Source organism: Oncorhynchus gorbuscha, unplaced genomic scaffold (genome assembly GCF_021184085.1).
Source record: "Oncorhynchus gorbuscha isolate QuinsamMale2020 ecotype Even-year unplaced genomic scaffold, OgorEven_v1.0 Un_scaffold_816, whole genome shotgun sequence".
Lineage (NCBI taxonomy): Eukaryota > Metazoa > Chordata > Actinopteri > Salmoniformes > Salmonidae > Oncorhynchus > Oncorhynchus gorbuscha.
Genome location: NW_025745820.1, coordinates 22823 through 47713, shown reverse-complemented (window position 1 = coordinate 47713; position 24891 = coordinate 22823). Strand labels below are relative to the sequence as shown.

The following is a 24891-nucleotide window of genomic DNA, read 5'->3' as shown; positions in this document are numbered from 1 at the left end:
TTCGTTCCAGTCACTGGCAGCAGAGAACTGGAAGGAAAGGCGGCCAAATGAGGTGTTGACTTTGGGGTTGATCAGTGACATATACCTGCTGGAACGGGCGCTACAGGACGGTGTTGTTATCGTGACTGGTGAACTGCGATAAGGCAGAGCTTTACCTAGCATAGACTTATAGATGACCTGGGAGCCAGTGGGTCTGGCGACGAATATGTAGCGAGGGCCAGCCGAGTAGAGCATACAGGTCGCAGTGGTGGGTGGTATAAGGTGATTTGGTAACAAAACGGATGGCACTGTGATAGACTGCATGCAGTTTACTGAGTAGAGTGTTGGAAGCTATTTTGTAGAAGACATCGCCGAAGTCGAGGATCGGTAGGATAGTCAGTTTTACTAGGGTAAGTTTGGCGGCGTGAGTGAAGAAGGCTTTGTTGTGAAATATAAAGCCGATTCTAGATTTGATTTTGGATTGGAGATGTTTAATATGAGTCTGGAAGGAGAGTTTACAGTATAGCCAGACACCTAAGTATTTATAGTTGTCCACCACATATTCTAGGTCGGAACCGTCCAGGGTGGTGATGCTAGTCAGGTGGGCAGGTACGGGCAGCAAATGGTTGAAAAGCATGCATTTGGTTTTGCTAGCGTTTAAGAGCAGTTGGAGGCCACGGAAGGAGTGTTGTATGGCATTGAAGCTCGTTTGGAGGTTAGTTAGCACAGTGTTCAAGGAAGGGCCAGAAGTATACAGAATGGTGTCATTTGCGTAGAGGTGGATCAGGGAATCGCCCGCAGCAAGAGCGACATCATTGATGTATACAGGGAATAGAGTCAGCCTGAGAATTGAAGCCTGTGGTACCCCCATAGAGACTGCCAGAGGTCCGTACAACATACCCTCCGATTTGACACTCTGTCTACAAAGTAGTTGGTGAATCAGGTGAGGCAGTCATCAGAAAAACCAAGGCTATTGAGTCTGCCGATAAGAATGTGGTGATTGACAGAGTCGAAAGCCTTGGCCAGGTCGATGAAGACAGCTGCACAGTACTGTCTTTTATAGATGGCGGTTATGATATCGTTTAGTACCTTGAGCGTGGCTGAGGTGCACCCGTGACCGGCTCGGAAGCCGGAGGAAGGCATGGCCAGCCGTTGAGAAATGCTTATTGAAATCCGCCACAGGATATTAACCCCCCCCATACAAATATAAAGTAGAGTAGGCCCACCTTACAACAGTAGAACAAACCAGGCTTCATTTTGATCCATATCATTCAAGTCATTACATATGACAAAGTAAACTCTGACTGAAAACGTGGGTAATTCGGTGTGAGGTGACATCAGCTGTTTTACATGGTTCACTGCAGCCAGACAAATCACAGAGGACTCTTTAAAAAAAAAGGTTTATTGTGTGTGTTGTTATTAGTGTTGGTGTGCTGACACAAACCTAGACCTCGACCTCGGTCTCTCTGTCACCCCTCGTCATTTTTGGACCTCACATCTCTTCACACCATACACATACACGTGTAGAGTGGGGGTTACACGTGTAGAGTGGGGGTTACACGTGTAGAGTGGGGGTTACACGTGTAGAGTGGGGGTTACACGTGTAGAGTGGGGGTTACACGTGTAGAGTGGGGGTTACACGTGTAGAGTGGGGTTACACGTGTAGAGTGGGGTTACACGTGTAGAGTGGGGGTTACACGTGTAGAGTGGGGGTTACACGTGTGAGTGGGGTTACACGTGTAGAGGGGGGTTACACGTGTAGAGTGGGGGTTACACGTGTAGAGTGGGGGTTACACGTGTAGAGTGGGGGTTACACGTGTAGAGTGGGGGTTACACGTGTAGAGTGGGGGTTACACGTGTAGAGTGGGGTGGGGGTTACACGTGTAGAGTGGGGGTTACACGTGTAGAGTGGGGGTTACACGTGTAGAGTGGGGTTACACGTGTAGAGTGGGGGTTATATCCACGTGTAGAGTGGGGGTTACACGTGTAGAGTGGGGGTTACACGTGTAGAGTGGGGGTTACACGTGTAGAGTGGGGGTTACACGTGTAGAGTGGGGTTACATATGTACACGTGTAGAGTGGGGTTACATATGTGCACGTGTAGAGTGGGGTTACATATGTGCACGTGTAGAGTGGGGTTACATATATCCACGTGTAGAGTGGGGTTACATATATCCACGTGTAGAGTGGGGTTACATATATCCACGTGTAGAGTGGGGTTACATATATCCACGTGTAGAGTGGGGTTACATATATCCACGTGTAGAGTGGGGTTACATATATCCACGTGTAGAGTGGGGTTACATATATCCACGTGTAGAGTGGGGTTACATATGTACACGTGTAGAGTAGGGTTACATATATCCACGTGTAGAGTGGGGTTACATATATCCACGTGTAGAGTAGGGTTACATATATCCACGTGTAGAGTGGGGTTACATATATCCACGTGTAGAGTGGGGTTACATATATCCATGTGTAGAGTGGGGTTACACGTGCGTGTAGAGTGGGGGTTACATATTAACACATGTAGAGTGGGGGTACATATATCCACGTGTGTAGTAGGCTTTAGACCAGGGCGGTATACCGGGATATTTGGAAAGAGCCAAAGGAATATTTTTTCCAATACCGTCAATGTTAAGTATTTCTTTTAAAGTTTTTTATTTTTATAAATGTGAATACTTTTTAAGTAAATACCTGAAGTCACCTTGTGAAATAGGTTAGGAGATAAAGAAGATTGTGTCCTTCATTTCACCGATCACCATTTTTCATTATGAAGCATAACGCTAGTCCCCCGTCATGTGGTGTTTGTTTACAAGCACATAACGAGAGACCGGAGTCAGGTGATGTAGTTACATTACGCAATTCACAACTAAATGTTTGCCAGCTAGATACCTTAGTTGATAACTGTCTAAAATGTGCTAAATACTCTGCAGCTAATTTAGTAGCTAGTTAGCGAAGTGGTTAATCTTCTTCCAAAATCAAGTTTTGCTTGGTAACAGCTGATAATTCCCTCCTGGATCAAAAGCCTTCCTGTTTATTTGTTTTGTGTTTGTGCAGCAATCTGTGAGTATCATTTTTGAGTTCCTTGTAGAACTTTGAGCTGGGATGTCTGTCCTGCTAATCAATGTGCTCATTAGCATTTAGTTAGCATCCTCTATGGGATTTTACATGTACTTGTTAGCATTGCTAACCTTTGGATTACAGTAGCACCCCCTAGTGTTCAGTGCCGGTATTACCGGATATCCCATTATGGCACAAGGTCGGTATGACATTCTGGATACCTCCCAAGCCTAGTAGGGATTAACATGGGTAACCAGGATCACGGACTGTTCTGTGATCACTTTTCACATGTCCCACAGTGTGTGAGTGGCTGCCTGCCTTTTCTTGTTACTGACCCCTCTGGTTGGCTCAGAAAGCCAATAAGTTAATGATTATCACAGTTCTCTGTACCCTGCTGTCGAGCATGAGAGCAGGACCATCATGCAACAACATGTCTAGGTGGCACTGAAATGAGAGTCCACAGAATGTCTGATTGATTGTAGATAACAGAAGCCCTCAGCAGTGGTAGAATGAACGAAATGACGCAACAAATCACAAGGCAAGAATTTAGACTCGTCTGAGAATAATATTTGCTTCTTTCTCGTTCTGTGTGTTTGAGAACACCTTAGTTCTGAACAGTGTCTCGTACTGTTCCTGGTCATCTCTATCGTGGTGTTGACACACAGTTGGTCTTTCTTGCCTACAGGTTGCAGCCACACCCCTCCCCCCTCTGTGTCCCATTGGCTGCTGTTCCCCAGGGGGTGGGACTCAGTATGGGTTAAGAGCTGTGAGGCCAGACTGAGAGGACAGTGAAGCCTGACACACTCCACCCGCCGCACAGGTAAGACCAACTCCTGTTAGACACACACACACACACAGAGAGAGAGAGACTCCACCCACCTACACAGGTAAAACCAACTGTTATGCTCACTCACACACATACTGTCTGAAACACATTCCACCTACACAGGTAAGACCAACTGTTATACTCACTCACACACATACTGTCTGAAACACACTCCACCTACACAGGTAAGACCAACTGTTATACTCACTCACACACATACTGTCTGAAACACACTCCACCTACACAGGTAAGACCAACTGTTATACTCACTCACACACATACTGCCTGAAACACGCTCCACCTACACAGGTAAGACCAACTGTTATACTCACTCACACACATACTGTCTGAAACACACTCCACCTACACAGGTAAGACCAACTGTTATACTCACTCACACACATACTGCCTGAAACACACTCCACCTACACAGGTAAGACCAAATGTTATACTCACTCACACACATACTGTCTGAAACACACTCCACCTACACAGGTAAGACCAACTGTTATACTCACTCACACACATACTGCCTGAAACACACTCCACCTACACAGGTAAGACCAACTGTTATACTCACTCACACACATACTGCCTGAAACACACTCCACCTACACAGGTAAGACCAAATGTTATACTCACTCACACACATACTGTCTGAAACACACTCCACCTACACAGGTAAGACCAACTGTTATGCTCACTCACACACATACTGCCTGAAACACACTCCACCTACACAGGTAAAACCAACTGTTATGCTCACTCACACACATACTGTCTGAAACACACTCCACCTACACAGGTAAAACCAACTGTTATGCTCACAGGTAAAAGAAGAGTAGACAGTCAATGCAATAAAGATTGCTTGTGTACTATAGGTGTGAGGGGAGGATGGCTGAGAGGGAGAGAATGAAGAAGAGGGAGAGAATGAAGAAGAGGGAGAGAATGAAGAAGAGGGAGGATGAGAGGACACAGGGGCCTGAAGGCACTGGGGCAGAATTGTTGCTAGGAGACAGTGAAACTGAAACACAAGACAGCGAAAGGGTAGAACGAGGGAGAGATGAGGAAGAAAGATAAAGGACACCTGGAAGTAGTGAGAGGAAGAAATCCGAAATAGTGGGGGAGGGTTATGGTGGGTAAGAGGTCATTGTGTTTCAATGAGGGAAGTACTCTGAGAAGGGTTAGTGGGGGAGGGAGGGAGAGAGCTGCGTTCAGCCTTGCTCAGGTGGGTTGTTCTGCTCATTCCAACTCCAATAGCAAGAGAAGAATGTAAATATTTGATTTTGTCCGAACAGGAATCCTGTCTTTTTGTGTGTGATGGTGACCAGGTCTTAGTGTTGTATTGAACTGCTGCTGTGTTCTACTATGTTCTTATCAACTAAATCAAAGCAAATGTTTAGCCTCAGCTTAAATGCAAATGAGCCGCCCAATTTTTGCATGTCAATGATGTCAGCAGAGACAATAACTAGTAAATGAAGTAACCCAGGGATGGTGTCAGTAGAGACAATAACTAGTAAATGAAGTCACCCAGGGATGGTGTCAGTAGAGACAATAACTAGTAAATGAAGTCACCCAGGGATGGTGTCAGACAATAACTAGTAAATGAAGTCACCCAGGGATGGTGTCAGACAATAACTAGTAAATGAAGTAACCCAGGGATGGTGTCAGACAATAACTAGTAAATGAAGTAACCCAGGGATGGTGTCAGACAATAACTAGTAAATGAAGTAACCCAGGGATGGTGTCAGTAGAGACAATAACTAGTAAATGAAGTAACCCAGGGATGGTGTCAGACAATAACTAGTAAATGAAGTAACCCAGGGATGGTGTCAGACAATAACTAGTAAATGAAGTAACCCAGGGATGGTGTCAGACAATAACTAGTAAATGAAGTAACCCAGGGATGGTGCCAGTAGAGACAATAACTAGTAAATGAAGTAACCCAGGGATGGTGTCAGTAGAGACAATAACTAGTAAATGAAGTAACCCAGGGATGGTGTCAGTAGAGACAATAACTAGTAAATGAAGTAACCCAGGGATGGTGTCAGACAATAACTAGTAAATGAAGTAACCCAGGGATGGTGTCAGTAGAGACAATAACTAGTAAATGAAGTAACCCAGGGATGGTGTCAGTAGAGACAATAACTAGTAAATGAAGTAACCCAGGGATGGTGTCAGACAATAACTAGTAAATGAAGTAACCCAGGGATGGTGTCAGACAATAACTAGTAAATGAAGTCACCCAGGGATGGTGTCAGACAATAACTAGTAAATGAAGTAACCCAGGGATGGTGTCAGTAGAGACAATAATTAGTAAATGAAGTCACCCAGGGATGGTGTCAGACAATAACTAGTAAATGAAGTAACCCAGGGATGGTGTCAGACAATAACTAGTAAATGAAGTCACCCAGGGATGGTGTCAGACTATAGCTAGTAAATGAAGTCACCCAGGGATGGTGTCAGACAATAACTAGTAAATGAAGTAACCCAGGGATGGTGTCAGTAGAGACAATAACTAGTAAATGAAGTCACCCAGGGATGGTGTCAGACAATAACTAGTAAATGAAGTAACCCAGGGATGGTGTCAGTAGAGACAATAATTAGTAAATGAAGTCACCCAGGGATGGTGTCAGACAATAACTAGTAAATGAAGTAACCCAGGGATGGTGTCAGACAATAACTAGTAAATGAAGTAACCCAGGGATGGTGTCAGACAATAACTAGTAAATGAAGTAACCCAGGGATGGTGCCAGTAGAGAAAATAACTAGTAAATGAAGTAACCCAGGGATGGTGTCAGTAGAGACAATAACTAGTAAATGAAGTAACCCAGGGATGGTGTCAGTAGAGACAATAACTAGTAAATGAAGTAACCCAGGGATGGTGTCAGACAATAACTAGTAAATGAAGTAACCCAGGGATGGTGTCAGTAGAGACAATAACTAGTAAATGAAGTAACCCAGGGATGGTGTCAGTAGAGACAATAACTAGTAAATGAAGTAACCCAGGGATGGTGTCAGACAATAACTAGTAAATGAAGTCACCCAGGGATGGTGTCAGACAATAACTAGTAAATGAAGTAACCCAGGGATGGTGTCAGTAGAGACAATAATTAGTAAATGAAGTCACCCAGGGATGGTGTCAGACAATAACTAGTAAATGAAGTAACCCAGGGATGGTGTCAGACAATAACTAGTAAATGAAGTAACCCAGGGATGGTGTCAGACAATAACTAGTAAATGAAGTCACCCAGGGATGGTGTCAGACTATAGCTAGTAAATGAAGTCACCCAGGGATGGTGTCAGACAATAACTAGTAAATGAAGTAACCCAGGGATGGTGTCAGTAGAGACAATAACTAGTAAATGAAGTCACCCAGGGATGGTGTCAGACAATAACTAGTAAATGAAGTAACCCAGGGATGGTGTCAGTAGAGACAATAATTAGTAAATGAAGTCACCCAGGGATGGTGTCAGACAATAACTAGTAAATGAAGTAACCCAGGGATGGTGTCAGACAATAACTAGTAAATGAAGTAACCCAAGGATGGTGTCAGACAATAACTAGTAAATGAAGTAACCCAGGGATGGTGTCAGACAATAACTAGTAAATGAAGTAACCCAGGGATGGTGTCAGACAATAACTAGTAAATGAAGTAACCCAGGGATGGTGTCAGTAGAGACAATAACTAGTAAATGAAGTAACCCAGGGATGGTGTCAGACAATAACTAGTAGTAAAGGAAGTCACCCAGGGATGGTGTCAGTAGAGACAATAACTAGTAAATGAAGTAACCCAGGGATGGTGTCAGACAATAACTAGTAAATGAAGTAACCCAGGGATGGTGTCAGTAGAGACAATAACTAGTAAATGAAGTAACCCAGGGATGGTGTCAGACAATAACTAGTAAATGAAGTAACCCAGGGATGGTGTCAGACAATAACTAGTAAATGAAGTAACCCAAGGATGGTGTCAGACAATAACTAGTAAATGAAGTAACCCAGGGATGGTGTCAGACAATAACTAGTAAATGAAGTAACCCAGGGATGGTGTCAGACAATAACTAGTAGTAAAGGAAGTCACCCAGGGATGGTGTCAGTAGAGACAATAACTAGTAAATGAAGTAACCCAGGGATGGTGTCAGACAATAACTAGTAAATGAAGTAACCCAGGGATGGTGTCAGACAATAACTAGTAAATGAAGTAACCCAGTGAAAAGGGAGTGAGTCTATAAAGGTTTTATAAACTCTGTTTTGAAAAGCCAAAATCTTCAGGATCCCATCCGCTCTTATTCAATCTGTTGAGTCAATCTGAGATGAGGTCCAGATTACTGAGGGGGTTTAGGGAGGGAGGTGGGTGTGTTGAGGAGGAGGGGTGTATGTTTGTGCCCCCACACCCACATCCTTGTGGTTATGATTCCACCTTGGTTGGCTGTATCAGCTGTGCTCTTGCAGGGTCGGAAGCCAAACCTGCACAGCCAATATCTCTCCTAGGTTGTGCAGTTGTCATCAGTCAGACCAGGACCCCAGATTAGGATCACGAGGGCTCTCTGGAATAGAAAGCACATGATCAGTGATTCGCTGCCTAGAAACATTGATTTTCCCTAAATAACCTTTCCAACTTTCCTGAAAGACTTTCTGGCCATTTCAAAATAAATATTTCAAATGTTCAAACTGACCCGAAGGTCTCCATCTTAGAGTCGAGCAGAGTTTTTGAATAAATTGTAGATTTGAATAAATTGTAGATTTGAATAGATTGTAGATTAGCAGTCTGATTACCATTCATCTGAAATTGCTGATGCATTCTGTGGGGGCATTATTCTGCAGCATTGTTTCTTAGAGACCTGTGTTCTCTTGAAGTGAAGACATTACACCCCCCTTAAAGTAGAATGAACATGTGGGCTGTTTGTAGTCATGTGTTTTTGAACTGCCATATTAACTCAGGGGGAGATTTCCATCTTATTTAATGTTGATTTTATTTAACCAGGCAAGTCAGTTAAGAACTAATTCTTATTTTCAATGGCTGCCTAGGAACAGTGGGTTAACTGCCTGTTCAGGGGCAGAACGACAGATTTGTACCTTGTCAGCTCGGGGATTTAACTAACCACTAGGCTAGTTGACCACTAATTTGTGTGTAAAGCATTTTGTTGCATTGTGCATATGACAAATAAACTAACTTGAATGTGTCCCCTCATCTGCCTCGTCTATCTGTCTCTCTCTCTCCTCTCCCTCGTCTGTCTCTCTCTCTCCTCTCCCTCGTCTGTCTCTCTCTCCTCTCCCTCGTCTGTCTCTCTCTCTCCTCTCCCTCGTCTGTCTCTCTCTCTCCTCTCCCTCGTCTGTCTCTCTCTCTCCTCTCCCTCGTCTGTCTCTCTCTCTCTCCCCTCGTCTGTCTCTCTCTCTCTCTCTCCCTCGTCTGTCTCTCTCTCTCTCCTCTCCCTCGTCTGTCTCTCTCTCTCTCTCTCCTCGTCTGTCTCTCTCTCTCTCCCTCTCCCTCGTCTGTCTCTCTCTCTCTCCTCTCCCTCGTCTGTCTCTCTCTCTCTCCTCTCCGTCTGTCTCTCTCTCTCTCCCTCGTCTGTCTCTCTCTCTCTCCTCTCCCTCGTCTGTCTCTCTCTCTCTCCTCTCCCTCGTCTGTCTCTCTCTCTCTCCCTCTCCCTCGTCTGTCTCTCTCTCTCTCCTCTCCCTCGTCTGTCTCTCTCTCTCTCCTCCTCTCCCTCGTCTGTCTCTCTCTCTCTCTCTCTCCCTCGTCTGTCTCTCTCTCTCTCTCCTCCCTCGTCTGTCTCTCTCTCTCTCTCTCTCCCTCGTCTGTCTCTCTCTCTCTCTCCCTCTCTGTCTCTCTCTCTCTCTCCCTCTCCCTCGTCTGTCTCTCTCTCTCTCGTCTGTCTCTCTCCTCCTCCCTCGTCTGTCTCTCTCTCTCCTCTCCCTCGTCTGTCTCTCTCTCTCCTCTCCCTCGTCTGTCTCTCTCTCCTCTCCCTCGTCTGTCTCTCTCTCTCCTCTCCTCCTCTCTCTCTCCCTCTCTCTCTCGTCTCTCTCTCTCTCCTCTCTCCCTCGTCTCTCTCTCTCTCTCTCTCGTCTCTCTCTCTCTCCTCTCCCTCGTCTCTCTCTCTCTCTCTCTCCCCTCGTCTCTCTCTCTCTCTCTCTCCCTCGTCTCTCCTCTCTCCTCTCCCTCGTCTGTCTCTCTCTCCCTCTCCCTCGTCTGTCTCTCTCTCCTCTCCCTCCCTCGTCTGTCTCTCTCTCTCTCCTCCCTCGTCTGTCTCTCTCTCTCTCTCCCTCTCCCTCGTCTGTCTCTCTCTCTCTCTCCTCTCCCTCGTCTGTCTCTCTCTCTCTCTCTCCTCGTCTGTCTCTCTCTCTCTCTCCCTCGTCTGTCTCTCTCTCTCCTCTCCCTCGTCTGTCTCTCTCTCTCTCCCTCGTCTGTCTCTCTCTCTCCTCTCCTCGTCTGTCTCTCTCTCTCCTCTCCCTCGTCTGTCTCTCTCTCTCTCTCCTCGTCTGTCCTCTCTCTCCTCTCCCTCGTCTGTCTCTCTCTCTCTCTCCTCTCCTCCCTCGTCTGTCTCTCTCTCTCTCTCTCTCTCCCTCGTCTGTCTCTCTCTCTCTCTCCCTCGTCTGTCTCTCTCTCTCCTCTCCCTCGTCTGTCTCTCTCTCTCTCTCTCCCTCGTCTGTCTCTCTCTCTCCTCTCCCTCGTCTGTCTCTCTCTCTCCTCTCCCTCGTCTGTCTCTCTCTCTCTCTCCCTCGTCTGTCTCTCTCTCTCTCCCTCGTCTGTCTCTCTCTCTCCTCTCCCTCGTCTCTCTCTCCTCTCTCCTCGTCTCTCTCTCTCTCCTCTCTCCTCTCTCCTCTCCCTCGTCTCTCTCTCTCTCCTCTCCCTCGTCTCTCTCTCTCTCTCCTCTCCCTCGTCTATCTCTCTCTCTCCTCTCCCTCGTCTGTCTCTCTCTCCTCTCCCTCGTCTGTCTCTCTCTCCTCTCCCTCGTCTGTCTCTCTCTCCTCTCCCTCGTCTGTCTCTCTCTCCTCTCCCTCGTCTGTCTCTCTCTCTCTCTCTCTCCCTCGTCTGTCTCTCTCTCTCTCTCCTCTCCCTCGTCTGTCTCTCTCTCTCTCTCCTCGTCTGTCTCTCTCTCCTCTCCCTCGTCTGTCTCTCTCTCTCTCCCTCGTCTGTCTCTCTCTCTCCTCTCCCTCGTCTGTCTCTCTCTCTCCTCTCCCTCGTCTGTCTCTCTCTCTCCTCTCCCTCGTCTGTCTCTCTCTCTCCTCTCCCTCGTCTGTCTCTCTCTCTCCTCTCCCTCGTCTGTCTCTCTCTCTCCTCTCCCTCGTCTGTCTCTCTCTCTCCTCTCCCTCGTCTGTCTCTCTCTCTCCTCTCCCTCGTCTGTCTCTCTCTCTCCTCTCTCTCTCCTCTCCCTCGTCTGTCTCTCTCTCTCTCTCCTCTCCCTCGTCTGTCTCTCTCTCTCTCTCCTCTCCCTCGTCTGTCTCTCTCTCTCCTCTCCCTCGTCTGTCTCTCTCTCTCCTCTCCCTCGTCTGTCTCTCTCTCTCTCTCCCTCGTCTGTCTCTCTCTCTCCTCTCCCTCGTCTGTCTCTCTCTCTCCTCTCCCTCGTCTGTCTCTCTCTCTCCCTCTCCCTCGTCTGTCTCTCTCTCTCCTCCCTCGTCTGTCTCTCTCTCTCCTCTCTCCCTCGTCTCTCTCTCTCTCTCTCCCCTCTCTCTCTCTCGTCTCTCTCTCTCTCTCTCCCCTCGTCTCTCTCTCTCTCCTCTCCCTCGTCCTCTCTCTCTCTCCTCTCCCTCGTCTATCTCTCTCTTTCCTCTCCCTCGTCTGTCTCTCTCTCCTCTCCCTCGTCTGTCTCTCTCTCCTCTCCCTCGTCTGTCTCTCTCTCCTCTCCCTCGTCTGTCTCTCTCTCTCTCTCCTCTCCCTCGTCTGTCTCTCTCTCTCTCTCCTCTCCCTCGTCTGTCTCTCTCTCCTCTCCCTCGTCTGTCTCTCTCTCTCTCTCCCTCGTCTGTCTCTCTCTCTCTCTCCTCTCCCTCGTCTGTCTCTCTTTCTCTCTCCTCTCCCTCGTCTGTCTCTCTTTCTCTCTCCTCTCCCTCGTCTGTCTCTCTTTCTCTCTCCTCTCCCTCGTCTGTCTCTTTCTCTCTCCTCTCCCTCGTCTGTCTCTCTCTCTCCTCTCCCTCGTCTGTCTCTCTCTCTTTCCTCTCCCTCGTCTCTCTCTTTCCTCTCCCTCGTCTGTCTCTCTCTTTCCTCTCCCTCGTCTGTCTCTCTCTTTCCTCTCCCTCGTCTATCTCTCTTTCCTCTCCCTCGTCTCTCTCTCTTTCCTCTCCCTCGTCTCTCTCTCTTTCCTCTCCCTCGTCTCTCTCTCTTTCCTCTCCCTCGTCTCTCTCTTTCCTCTCCCTCGTCTCTCTCTTTCCTCTCCCTCGTCTGTGTCTCTCTCTCTCTCCCTCGTCTGTGTCTCCTCTCCCTCGTCTGTGTCTCTCTCTCTCTCCTCTCCCTCGTCTGTCTCTCTCTCTCTCCTCTCCCTCGTCTGTGTCTCTCTCTCTCTCCTCTCCCTCGTCTGTGTCTCTCTCTCTCTCCTCTCCCTCGTCTGTGTCTCTCTCTCTCTCCTCTCCCTCGTCTGTGTCTCTCTCTCTCTCTCTCCCTCGTCTGTGTGTCTCTCTCTCCTCTCCCTCGTCTGTGTCTCTCTCTCTCTCCTCTCCCTCGTCTGTGTGTCTCTCTCTCTCTCCTCTCCCTCGTCTGTGTGTCTCTCTCTCTCTCCTCTCCCTCGTCTGTGTGTCTCTCTCTCTCTCCTCTCCCTCGTCTATGTCTCTCTCTCTCTCCTCTCCCTCGTCTATGTCTCTCTCTCTCTCCTCTCCCTCGTCTATGTCTCTCTCTCTCCCTCGTCTCTCTCTCCTCTCCCTCGTCTATGTGTCTCTCTCTCCTCTCCCTCGTCTATGTCTCTCTCTCTCTCCTCTCCCTCGTCTATGTCTCTCTCTCTCCTCTCCCTCGTCTATGTCTCTCTCTCTCTCCTCTCCCTCGTCTATGTCTCTCTCTCTCTCCTCTCCCTCGTCTATGTGTCTCTCCTCTCCCTCGTCTATGTGTCTCTCCTCTCCCTCGTCTATGTGTCTCTCCTCTCCCTCGTCTATGTCTCTCTCTCTCTCCTCTCTCTCTCTCCTCTCCCTCGTCTGTCTCTCTCTCCTCTCCCTCGTCTCTCTCTCTCTCTCCTCTCCCTCGTCTCTCTCTCTCTCTCCTCTCCCTCGTCTGTCTCTCTCTCTCCTCTCCCTCGTCTGTGTCTCTCTCTCCTCTCCCTCGTCTGTGTCTCTCTCTCTCTCTCTCCCTCGTCTGTGTCTCTCTCTCTCTCTCCCTCGTCTGTGTCTCTCTCTCTCTCTCTCCCTCGTCTGTGTCTCTCTCTCTCCCTCTCCCTCGTCTGTGTCTCTCTCTCTCTCTCTCCCTCGTCTGTGTCTCTCTCTCTCTCTCTCTCTCGTCTGTGTCTCTCTCTCTCTCTCTCTCTCCTCGTCTGTGTGTCTCTCTCTCTCTCTCTCTCCTCGTCTGTGTGTCTCTCTCTCTCTCTCCTCTCCCTCGTCTGTGTGTCTCTCTCTCTCTCTCTCCTCGTCTGTGTGTCTCTCTCTCTCTCTCTCCCTCGTCTGTGTGTCTCTCTCTCTCTCCTCTCCCTCGTCTGTGTGTCTCTCTCTCTCCTCTCCCTCGTCTGTGTCTCTCTCTCTCCTCTCCCTCGTCTGTGTCTCTCTCTCTCCTCTCCCTCGTCTGTGTCTCTCTCTCTCCTCTCCCTCGTCTGTGTCTCTCTCTCTCCTCTCCCTCGTCTGTGTCTCTCTCTCTCCTCTCCCTCGTCTGTGTCTCTCTCTCTCTCTCCCTCGTCTGTGTGTCTCTCTCTCCTCTCCCTCGTCTGTGTGTCTCTCTCTCTCTCTCTCCTCTCGTCTGTGTCTCTCTCCTTTCCCTCGTCTGTGTATCTCTCTCTCTCCTCTCCCTCGTCTGTGTCTCTCTCCTTTCCCTCGTCTGTGTATCTCTCTCTCTCCTCTCCCTCGTCTGTGTCTCTCTCTCTCCTCTCCCTCGTCTCTCCTCTCCCTCGTCTCTCCTCTCCCTCGTCTGTCTCAATCTCTCCTCTCCCTCGCCTGTCTCAATCTCTCCTCTCCCTCGTCTGTGTCTCTCTCTCTCTCTCCCTCGTCTGTCTCCTCTCCCTCTCTCTCTCCTCTCCCTCGTCTCTCTCTCTCCCTCTCTCTCTCCTCTCCCTCGTCTCTCTCTCTCTCCTCTCCCTCGTCTCTCTCTCTCTCCCTCTCTCTCTCTCTCTCTGTCTCTCTCTCTCTCTCTCTCTCTCTCTCTCTCCCTCGTCTCTCTCTCTCTCTCCCTCTCCCTCGTCTCTCTCTCTCTCTCTCCCTCGTCTCTGTCTCTCTCTCTCCTCTCTCGTCTCTCTCTCTCTCTCTCCCTCGTCTCTGTCTCTCTCTCCCTCGTCTCTCTCTCTCTGTCTCTCTCCTCGTCTCTCTCTCTCTCTCTCTCCTCGTCTCTCTCTCTCTCTCTCTCCCTCTCTCTCTCTCTCTCCTCTCCCTCGTCTCTCTCTCTCTCTCTCCCTCGTCTCTCTCTCTCTCTCTCTCCCTCGTCTCTCTCTCTCTCTCTCCCTCGTCTCTCTCTCTCTCTCTCTCCCTCGTCTGTGTCTCTCTCTCTCCTCTCCCTCGTCTCTCTCTCTCCTCCCTCGTCTGTGTCTCTCTCTCTCTCTCTCCCTCGTCTGTCTCTCTCTCTCTCTCCCTCGTCTGTGTCTCTCTCTCTCTCCTCTCCCTCGTCTGTGTCTCTCTCTCTCTCCTCTCCTCGTCTGTGTCTCTCTCTCTCTCTCTCCCTCGTCTGTGTCTCTCTCTCTCTCTCTCCCTCGTCTGTGTCTCTCTCTCTCTCTCTCCTCGTCTGTCTCTCTCTCTCTCCCTCGTCTGTGTCTCTCTCCTCTCCCTCGTCTGTGTCTCTCTCCTTTCCCTCGTCTGTGTATCTCTCTCTCTCTCTCCCTCGTCTCTCTCCTCTCCCTCGTCTCTCTCCTCTCCCTCGTCTCTCTCCTCTCTCTCGTCTCTCTCTCTCTCTCTCTCTCCCTCGTCTCTCTCTCTCTCTCTCCTCGTCTCTCTCTCTCTCCTCTCCCTCGTCTCTCTCTCTCTCTCTCTCTCCTCGTCTCTCTCTCTCTCTCTCTCCTCGTCTCTCTCTCTCCTCGTCTCTCTCTCTCTCTCTCTCTCTCGTCTCTCTCCTCTCCCTCGTCTCTCTCTCTCTCTCTCTCTCGTCTCTCTCCTCTCCCTCGTCTGTGTCTCTCTCTCTCTCTCCTCTCTCTGTGTCTCTCTCTCTCTCTCCCTCGTCTGTGTCTCTCTCTCTCTCCTCTCCCTCGTCTGTGTCTCTCTCTCTCTCTCTCCCTCGTCTGTGTCTCTCTCTCTCTCTCTCCCCTCGTCTGTGTCTCTCTCTCTCTCTCTCTCCCTCGTCTGTGTCTCTCTCTCTCCTCTCCCTCGTCTGTGTCTCTCTCTCTCCTCTCCCTCGTCTGTGTCTCTCTCTCTCCTCTCCCTCGTCTGTGTCTCTCTCTCTCTCTCCCTCGTCTGTGTCTCTCTCTCTCCTCTCCCTCGTCTGTGTCTCTCTCTCTCCTCTCCCTCGTCTGTGTCTCTCTCTCTCCTCTCCCTCGTCTCTCTCCTCTCCCTCGTCTCTCTCCTCTCCCTCGTCTCTCTCCTCTCCCTCGTCTCTCTCTCTCTCCTCTCCCTCGTCTGTGTCTCTCTCTCTCTCCTCTCCCTCGTCTGTGTCTCTCTCTCTCTCTCTCCTCGTCTGTGTCTCTCTCTCTCTCTCCCTCGTCTGTGTGTCTCTCTCTCTCTCTCCCTCGTCTGTGTGTCTCTCTCCTCTCTCTCTCTGTCTGTCTCTCTCTCTCTCTCCCTCGTCTGTGTCTCTCTCTCTCCTCTCTCTCGTCTGTGTCTCTCTCCTCTCCCTCCCTCTCTGTCTCTCTCCCTCTCTCTCTCTCTCCTCGTCTGTGTCTCTCTCCTCTCCCTCGTCTCTCTCCTCTCCCTCGTCTGTCTCTCTCTCTCTCTCTCTCTCCCTCGTCTCTCTCTCTCTCTCCCTCGTCTCCCTCTGTCTCTCTCTCTCTCCTCTCTGTCTCTCTCTCTCTCTCTCCCTCGTCTGTCTCTCTCTCTCTCCTCTCCCTCGTCTGTCTCTCTCTCTCCTCTCCCTCGTCTGTCTCTCTCTCTCTCCTCTCCCTCGTCTGTCTCTCTCTCTCTCCTCTCCCTCGTCTGTCTCTCTCTCCTCTCCCTCGTCTGTGTCTCTCTCCTCTCCCTCGTCTGTGTCTCTCTCCTCTCCCTCGTCTGTGTCTCTCCCCTCTCCCTCGTCTGTGTCTCTCTCCTCTCCCTCGTCTGTGTCTCTCTCCTCTCCCTCGTCTGTGTCTCTCTCCTCTCCCTCGTCTGTGTCTCTCTCCTCTCCCTCGTCTGTGTCTCTCTCCTCTCCCTCGTCTGTGTCTCTCTCCTCTCCCTCGTCTGTGTCTCTCTCCTCTCTCTCGTCTGTGTCTCTCTCCTCTCCCTCGTCTGTGTCTCTCTCCTCTCCCTCGTCTGTGTCTCTCTCCTCTCCCTCGTCTGTCTCTCTCTCTCTCCTCTCCCTCGTCTGTCTCTCTCTCTCCTCTCCCTCGTCTGTCTCTCTCTCTCTCCTCTCCCTCGTCTGTGTCTCTCTCTCTCCTCTCCCTCGTCTGTGTCTCTCTCTCTCCTCTCCCTCGTCTGTGTCTCTCTCTCTCCTCTCCCTCGTCTGTGTCTCTCTCTCTCCTCTCCCTCGTCTGTGTCTCTCTCCTTTCCCTCGTCTGTGTATCTCTCTCTCTCCTCTCCCTCGTCTGTGTCTCTCTCTCTCTCTCCTCGTCTGTCTCTCTCTCTCTCTCCCTCGTCTGTCTCTCTCTCCCTCGTCTGTCTCTCTCCTCCCTCGTCTCTCTCCTCTCCCTCTCTCTCTCTCTCTCTCCTCTCCTCGTCTCTCTCTCTCTCTGTCTCCCTCGTCTCTCTCTCTCTCCTCTCTCCCTCGTCTGTCTCTCTCTCTCTCTCTCCTCCCTCGTCTGTCTCTCTCTCTCCTCTCCCTCGTCTGTCTCTCTCTCTCTCTCTCTCCCTCGTCTCTCTCTCTCTCTCTCCTCTCCCTCGTCTGTCTCTCTCTCTCTCTCTCTCCCTCGTCTGTCTCTCTCTCTCTCCCTCGTCTGTGTCTCTCTCCTCTCCCTCGTCTGTGTCTCTCTCCTCTCCCTCGTCTGTGTCTCTCTCCTCTCTCTCGTCTGTGTCTCTCTCCCTCTCCCTCGTCTGTGTCTCTCTCCTCTCTCGTCTGTCTCTCTCTCTCTCCTCGTCTGTGTCTCTCTCTCTCTCCCTCGTCTGTGTCTCTCTCCTCTCCCTCGTCTGTGTCTCTCTCCTCTCCCTCGTCTGTGTCTCTCTCTCTCTCCTCGTCTGTGTCTCTCTCCTCTCCCTCGTCTGTGTCTCTCTCCTCTCCCTCGTCTGTGTCTCTCTCCTCTCCCTCGTCTGTGTCTCTCTCGTCTCCTCCTCTCTGTCTCTCTCTCTCTCTCCTCGTCTGTGTCTCTCTCCTCTCCTCGTCTGTGTCTCTCTCCTCTCCCTCGTCTGTGTCTCTCTCCTCTCCCTCGTCTGTGTCTCTCTCTCTCCCTCGTCTGTGTCTCTCTCCTCTCCCTCGTCTGTGTCTCTCTCTCTCCCTCGTCTGTGTCTCTCTCCTCTCCCTCGTCTGTGTCTCTCTCCTCTCCCTCGTCTGTGTCTCTCTCTCTCCCTCGTCTGTGTCTCTCTCCTCTCCCTCGTCTGTGTCTCGCTCCTCTCCCTCGTCTGTGTCTCTCTCTCTCTCCCTCGTCTGTGTCTCGCTCCTCTCCCTCGTCTGTGTCTCTCTCTCTCCCTCGTCTGTGTCTCTCTCCTCTCCCTCGTCTGTGTCTCTCTCCTCTCCCTCGTCTGTGTCTCGCTCTCTCTCCCTCGTCTGTGTCTCGCTCCTCTCCCTCGTCTGTGTCTCTCTCTCTCCCTCGTCTGTGTCTCGCTCTCTCTCCTCGTCTGTGTCTCGCTCCTCTCCCTCGTCTGTGTCTCTCCTCTCCCTCGTCTGTGTCTCGCTCCTCTCCCTCGTCTGTGTCTCGCTCCTCTCCCTCGTCTGTGTCTCGCTCCTCTCCCTCGTCTGTGTCTCTCTCCTCTCCCTCGTCTGTGTCTCTCTCCTCTCCCTCGTCTGTGTCTCTCTCCTCTCCCTCGTCTGTGTCTCTCTCCTCTCCCTCGTCTGTGTCTCTCTCCTCTCCCTCGTCTGTGTCTCTCTCTCTCCCTCGTCTGTGTCTCTCTCTCTCTCCCCTCGTCTGTGTCTCTCTCTCTCTCTCCCTCGTCTGTGTCTCTCTCCTCTCCCTCGTCTGTGTCTCTCTCTCTCTCCCTCGTCTGTGTCTCTCTCTCTCCCTCGTCTGTGTCTCTCTCCTCTCCCTCGTCTGTGTCTCTCTCCTCTCTCTCGTCTCTGTCTCTCTCTCTCTCTCGTCTGTGTCTCTCTCTCTCTCTCTCGTCTGTGTCTCTCTCCTCTCTGTCGTCTGTGTCTCTCTCCTCTGTGTCTCTCTCCTCTCCCTCGTCTGTGTCTCTCTCCTCTCCCTCGTCTGTGTCTCTCTCCTCTCCCTCGTCTGTGTCTCTCTCCTCTCCCTCGTCTGTGTCTCTCTCCTCTCCCTCGTCTGTGTCTCTCTCCTCTCCCTCGTCTGTGTCTCTCTCTCTCCTCTCCCTCGTCTGTGTCTCTCTCTCTCCTCTCCCTCGTCTGTGTCTCTCTCTCTCCTCTCCCTCGTCTGTGTCTCTCTCTCTCCTCTCCCTCGTCTGTGTCTCTCTCTCTCCTCTCCCTCGTCTGTGTCTCGTCTGTCTCCTCTCCCTCGTCTCTCTCTCTCCTCTCCCTCGTCTCTCTCTCTCCTCTCCCTCGTCTCTCTCTCTCCTCTCCCTCGTCTCTCTCTCTCCTCTCCCTCGTCTGTGTCTCTCTCTCTCCTCTCCCTCGTCTGTGTCTCTCTCTCTCCTCTCCCTCGTCTCTCTCTCTCCCTCGTCTGTGTCTCTCCTCTCCCTCGTCTCTCTCTCTCCTCTCCCTCGTCTCTCTCTCTCCTCTCCCTCGTCTCTCTCCTCTCCCTCTAGAGGTCATGGCGGGCCTGAGGAGGAAGCTGAAGTTTCTGGTGACGTTGATGACGGTCAATCTCTTCATCTTCATCCTAGTGTTCCACGGAGGAGGAGGAGGACAGGACAAGGGACACAACAAGGTGAGGAGGAGGAGGACAGGACAAGGTGAGGAGGGGACAGGACAAGGTGAGGAGAGGACAGGACAAGGGACACAACAAGGTGAGGAGGGGACAGGACAAGAGACACGACAAGGTGAGGAGGGGACGGGACAAGAGACACGACAAGGTGAGGAGGGTACAGGACAAGAGACACGACAAGGTGAGGAGGGGACAGGACAAGAGACACGACAAGGTGAGGAGGGGACAGGACAAGAGACACGACAAGGTGAGGAGGGGACAGGACAAGAGACACGACAAGGTGAGGAGGGGACAGGACAAGAGACACGACAAGGTGAGGAGGGGACAGGACAAGGGACACGACAAGGTGAGGAGGGGACAGGACAAGGGACACGACAAGGTGAGGAGGGGACAGGACAAGAGACACAACAAGGTGAGGAGGGGACAGGACAAGAGACACAACAAGGTGAGGACAGGACAAGGGACACAACAAGGTGAGGAGGGGACAGGACAAGAGACACGACAAGGTGAGGAGGGACAGGACAAGGGACACAACAAGGTGAGGAGGGGACAGGACAATGGACACAACAAGGTGAGGAGGGGACAGGACAAGGGACACAACAAGGTGAAGAGGGGACAGGACAAGAGACACAACAAGGTGAGGAGGGGACAGGACAAGAGACACAACAAGGTGTCTCTTCTATTAAATCAGTGTTGAATTGCCTTTTTTAATCCTCTTTTTTTAAAGGTATGTTTTGTTGTTCTCGGTTTAGGATATTCAATTTATTTATTAATTTCGTCCTTCCTTCCTCCATTCAAGGTCCTTGTCCCCTCCAAGCGCTTCTGGTCCAAACTGGCTCCTAGTCAGGCCTACTGGAACCGCCAGCAACAGAGACTGGACCTCCAACACAACCCCATCCTCGCCTCCTCCAATAGTAACAACACTAGCGATGATGATGTCAGACCTGTCCCTGATTGGCTCAACGACACGGGGCTGAACCCTGACCCGTGCCAACCGGATTACAGAGTCACCACTCACGTGAAAGACTACAATTCCCTACCTCCTCGTTTTAAAGACTTCCTGCTCTACATGCGCTGTCGGTCGTACCCTCTAGTGGTGGACCAGCCTCACGTCTGCCAAAAGACCCGGAGAGGGGAGCCGCCCTTCCTCCTACTGGCCGTCAAATCCCTCGCTCCTCACTTTGACCGCCGCCAGGCCATCCGCCAGTCGTGGGGTCGAGCCGGCGTCCTCGCCAACCGGACGGTTGTCACGGTGTTCCTGCTCGGCAACACCACGGCCGTGGACCACCACCCAGATCTGTCGGAGATGCTGCGCTATGAGAACGCTCACCACCGGGACATCTTGCAGGTATCAATAATATACACGTTAATGTCCTCAGGGTGTCAATAATATACACGTTAATGTCCTCAGGGTGTCAATAATAGACACGTTAATGTCCTCAGGGTGTCAATAATATACATGTTAATGTCCTCAGGGTGTCAATAATATACATGTTAATGTCCTCAGGGTGTCAATAATATACACGTTAATGTCCTCAGGGTGTCAATAATATACACGTTAATGTCCTCGGGGTGCCAATAATAGACACGTTAATGTCCTCAGGGTGTCAATAATAGACATGTTAATGTCCTCAGGGTGTCAATAATAGACATGTTAATGTCCTCAGGGTGTCAATAATAGACATGTTAACGTCAAAAGTTTGGGAACACCTACTCATTCCAGGGTTTTTATTTACTTTTCCTATGTTCTACATTGTAGAATAATAGTGACGACACAAACTATGAAATAACAAATATGGAATCATGTAGTAACCAAAAAAGTGTTTAACATCTCAAAATATATTTTAGATTCTTCAAAGTAGCCACCCTTTGCCTTGATGACAGCTTTGCACACTCTTGGGATTCTCTCAACCAGTTTCATGAGGTAGTCACCTGGAATGCATTTCAATGAACAGGTGTGCCTTGTGCAATTTCTTTCCCAGTGGCATCCTCATACAAGGGCAAAGTCTTTTTTATATATATATTTACTTTAAAGAGGACTGAGATTGGTTACTTTAAAGAGGACTGAGATTGGTTACTTTAAAGAGGACTGAGATTGGTTACTTTAAAGAGGACTGAGATTGGTTACTTTAAAGAGGACTGAGATTGGTTACTTTAAAGAGGACTGAGATTGGTTACTTTAAAGAGGACTGAGATTGGTTACTTTAAAGAGGACTGAGATTGGTTACTTTAAAGAGGACCGAGATTGGTTACTTTAAAGAGGACCGAGATTGGTTACTTTAAAGAGGACCGAGATTGGTTACTTTAAAGAGGACCGAGATTGGTTACTTTAAAGAGGACCGAGATTGGTTACTTTAAAGAGGACCGAGATTGGTTACTTTAAAGAGGACCGAGATTGGTTACTTTAAAGAGGACCGAGATTGGTTACTTTAAAGAGGACCGAGATTGGTTACTTTAAAGAGGACCGAGATTGGTTACTTTAAAGAGGACCGAGATCGGTTACTTTAAAGAGGACCGAGATCGGTTATTTTAAAGAGGACTTTATGGAAAAACACCCTAAAATGTTGGGAGGGGGTGGGGGTTATAAGCTGACATAGAATTGTTTTAAGTTGGTCATAGGTATAAAAAAATATATACATTTTTAAAATGATTTGATAAAATATTGAATTTGTCCTTTTACTCCCAAATCCCATAACACATTGATAAATACCAGAGAAGACGGGCAAAGAACAAATCCTAACGAACAAGGTTTTGAAGTGTCGGTCCCATATCAAGGAGCTATAAGACGCTCAGTGTCGGTCCCATATCAAGGAGCTAGAAGACGCTCAGTGTCGGTCCCATATCAAAGAGCTAGAAGACGCTCAGGAAATGTTAGATGTGTTATCTTTTACATTTTGAACCCCCCCCCCCCCCCCTAATACCTGAAACTGGCAGATTTTGTTGGGGGTTCATGTTATTATGTTACTTAGATTGACACACCGCTTCATCAGTCGACAAGGGGGGGGTGTTTAAATATATGGTATTTGTGTGGTGATGTTGTGGTCCACAATGTTGGTTTTGATCTGTAATACAGTTGGAACTCAGATGTTTACATACACCTTCGCCAAATACATTTAAACTCAGTTTTTCACAATTCCTGACATTTTAATCCTAGTAAAAATTCCCTGTCTTAGGTCATTTAGGATCACCATTTTATTTTAAGAATGTGAAATGTCAGAATAATATCAGAGAGAAATGATTTATTTCAGCTTTTTATTTCTTTCATCACATTCCCAGTGGGTCAGAAGTTTACATACATTCAATTAGTATTTGGTAGTGTTGCCTTTTTAATTTGTTTAACTTGGGTCGAACGCTTCGGGGAGCCTTCCACAAGCTTCCCACGATAAGTTGGGTGAATGTTGGCCCATTCCTCTTGACAGAAAGGGTATAACTGAGTCAGGTTTGTAGGCCTCTTCTGCCCACAAACAGTTTTATTTTTTTGTTTCATCAGACCAGAGGACATTTCTCCAAAAAGTACGATCTTTATCCCCATGTGCAGTTGCAAACCGTAGTCTGGCTTTTTTATGGCGGTTGTGGAGCAGTGGCTTCTTCCTTGCTGAGCTGCCTTTCAAGTTATGTCGATATAGGACTCGCTTTTCTGTGGATATAGATACTTATGTACCTGTTTCCTCCAGCATCTTCACAAGGTCCTTTGCTGTTGTTCTGGGATTGATTTGCACTTTTTGCACCAAAGTACGTAGATCTCAACAAGACAGAACGCGTGTCCTTCCTGAGCGGTATGACGGCTGCGTGGTCCCATGGTGTTTATACTGGCGTACTATTGTTTGTACAGGTGAACGTGGTACCTTCAGGTGTTTGGAAATTGATCCGAAGGATGAACCAGACTTGTGGAGGTCTACAATTTTTTTTCTGAGGTCTTGGCTGATTTCTGGATTTTCCTATGATGTCAAGCAAAGAGGCACTGAGTTTGAAAGTAGGCCTTGAAATACATCCACAGGTACACCTCCAATTGACTCAAATTGTGTCAATTCGCTTATCAGAAGCTTCTAAAGCCATGCCATAATTTTCTGGAATTTTCCAAGCAGTTTAAAGGCACAGTCAACTTAGTGTATGTAAACTGACCTACTGGAATTGTGATACAGTGAAATAATCTGTCTGTAAACAATTGTTGTAAAAATTACTTGTCATGCACAAAGTAGATGTCCTAACCGCCAAAACTATATTTTGTTAACAAGAAATTTGAGAAATGAATTTTAATGACTCCAACCTAAGTATGTAAACTTCTGACTTCAACTGTACGTCTTGTCTAATGTTGCAGTATTGGTGTGACACAGGGATACTCAGACTCTTAGTGTGCTGACATATACAATGGGATAAACAGTGGAATAATGAACCAAATACTCAAATCTGTATGTAGTATATTTTGTTGTTGTATAATAATAGTTTTAACTCTACCCCCAGTGGGACTACCGGGACTCGTTCTTCAACCTGACCGTCAAGGAGGTGCTCTTCCTGGACTGGATGACCACACGCTGTCCTGGAGCTCAGTTCGTCTTTAAAGGGGACGATGACGTCTTTGTCAATACGTTGAGGATCCTGGCCTTCCTCAAGGGCCTCACGGGGCCCCGGGCAAGGGACCTGTTTGTAGGGGATGTGATCACCAACGCGGGGCCGAACAGGGATAAAAAGGTGAAGTACTTCATCCCAGAGAGTTTGTTCGTTGGCAAGTACCCGCCATACGCAGGCGGAGGGGGGTATCTGTACTCCGGGGACCTGGCCAGGCGGCTGCACGGAGCCTCGCAGCACGTACCTCTCTACCCCATCGACGACGTCTACACAGGGATGTGTCTGAGGAAACTGGGGCTGGGCCCGGAGAAGCATAAAGGCTTCAAGACGTTTGACATTGAGGAGAAGTACAGGAGGAACCCGTGTGCCTATAAGGGTCTGATGCTGGTACACAGCCGGACACCGCAGGAGATGATCCAGATCTGGGCCTGGCTCAATGACCCCAACTTGACCTGTCAGTAACTTCCCAGCCCGTCTCCATTTTGACTTCAGAAACCGGGGACAACAGGTGTCGGTGGCCATTTTGACTTCAGAAACCGGGGACAACAGGTGTCGGTGGCCATTTTGACTTCAGAAACCGGGGACAACAGGTGTCGGTGGCCATTTTGACTTCAGAAACCGGGGACAACAGGTGTCGGTGGCCATTTTGGTTTGAGCTGTCAGTAACCAGGGAAGACGGGTGACTTAAACTGTCGGTAACTGCCTGGACCAGACACCACGACAGGCGGCCATTTTGTTATGCTGGTTGTTATAGTAACTCTGTGAGAGGTCAGTGGCCACTGTTTTGTGACACTTGGTAGGGTTGTTAACATTCTAAAGGTCAGACAGACTTTTGAGACTTTTTTATTTGTTTTTTTAGGAAGGATTATTACTCTTGGAGGATCAGTCGAACATTGGCAGCTTTAATGTTGTTATTATCATGTTTGTTGATGTTAGTTAACCGTCTTCAAAGTTAAACTTGGATGAACATTTCAGGTTTTGAATCCCAAGATAAAGAGGGTGTGATTGTGAAGGTCGAGCGTTCTAAATGGTCGATGGCAGACCAACGTGTCTCTGAGCTTTCTAAATGGTCGTCATGGCGGTACGATGGCAGACCAACGTGTCTCTGAGCTTTCTAAATGGTCGTCATGGCGGTACGATGGCAGACCAACGTGTCTCTGAGCGTTCTAAATGGTCGTCATGGCGTTATGATCATGGTCTCTGAGCTTTCTAAATGGTCGATGGCAGACAACGTGTCTCTGAGCTTTCTAAATGGTCGTCATGGCGGATGGTCAACGATGGCAGACCAACGTGTCTCTGAGCGTTCTAAATGGTCGT

The 24891-nt window shown here is 49.3% G+C and overlaps 1 protein-coding gene across 1 annotated transcript in view; it reads left to right on the top strand.

Moving 5' to 3' along the window:
* The window catches only part of LOC124020431 (N-acetyllactosaminide beta-1,3-N-acetylglucosaminyltransferase 2-like), a 41257-nt gene extending 16866 nt beyond the window's left edge, over positions 1 to 24391 (top strand). Inside the window, exons 2-5 of the mRNA XM_046335672.1 lie at positions 3728 to 3862; positions 18890 to 19011; positions 19808 to 20356; positions 23470 to 24391. Coding sequence (XP_046191628.1) covers positions 18895 to 19011; positions 19808 to 20356; positions 23470 to 24036 — 1233 coding nt within the window. The 5' untranslated portion in view covers positions 3728 to 3862; positions 18890 to 18894 and the 3' untranslated portion in view covers positions 24037 to 24391. The remainder of the gene's footprint in view (positions 1 to 3727; positions 3863 to 18889; positions 19012 to 19807; positions 20357 to 23469) is intronic.
* Positions 24392 to 24891: the final 500 nt, after the last annotated feature.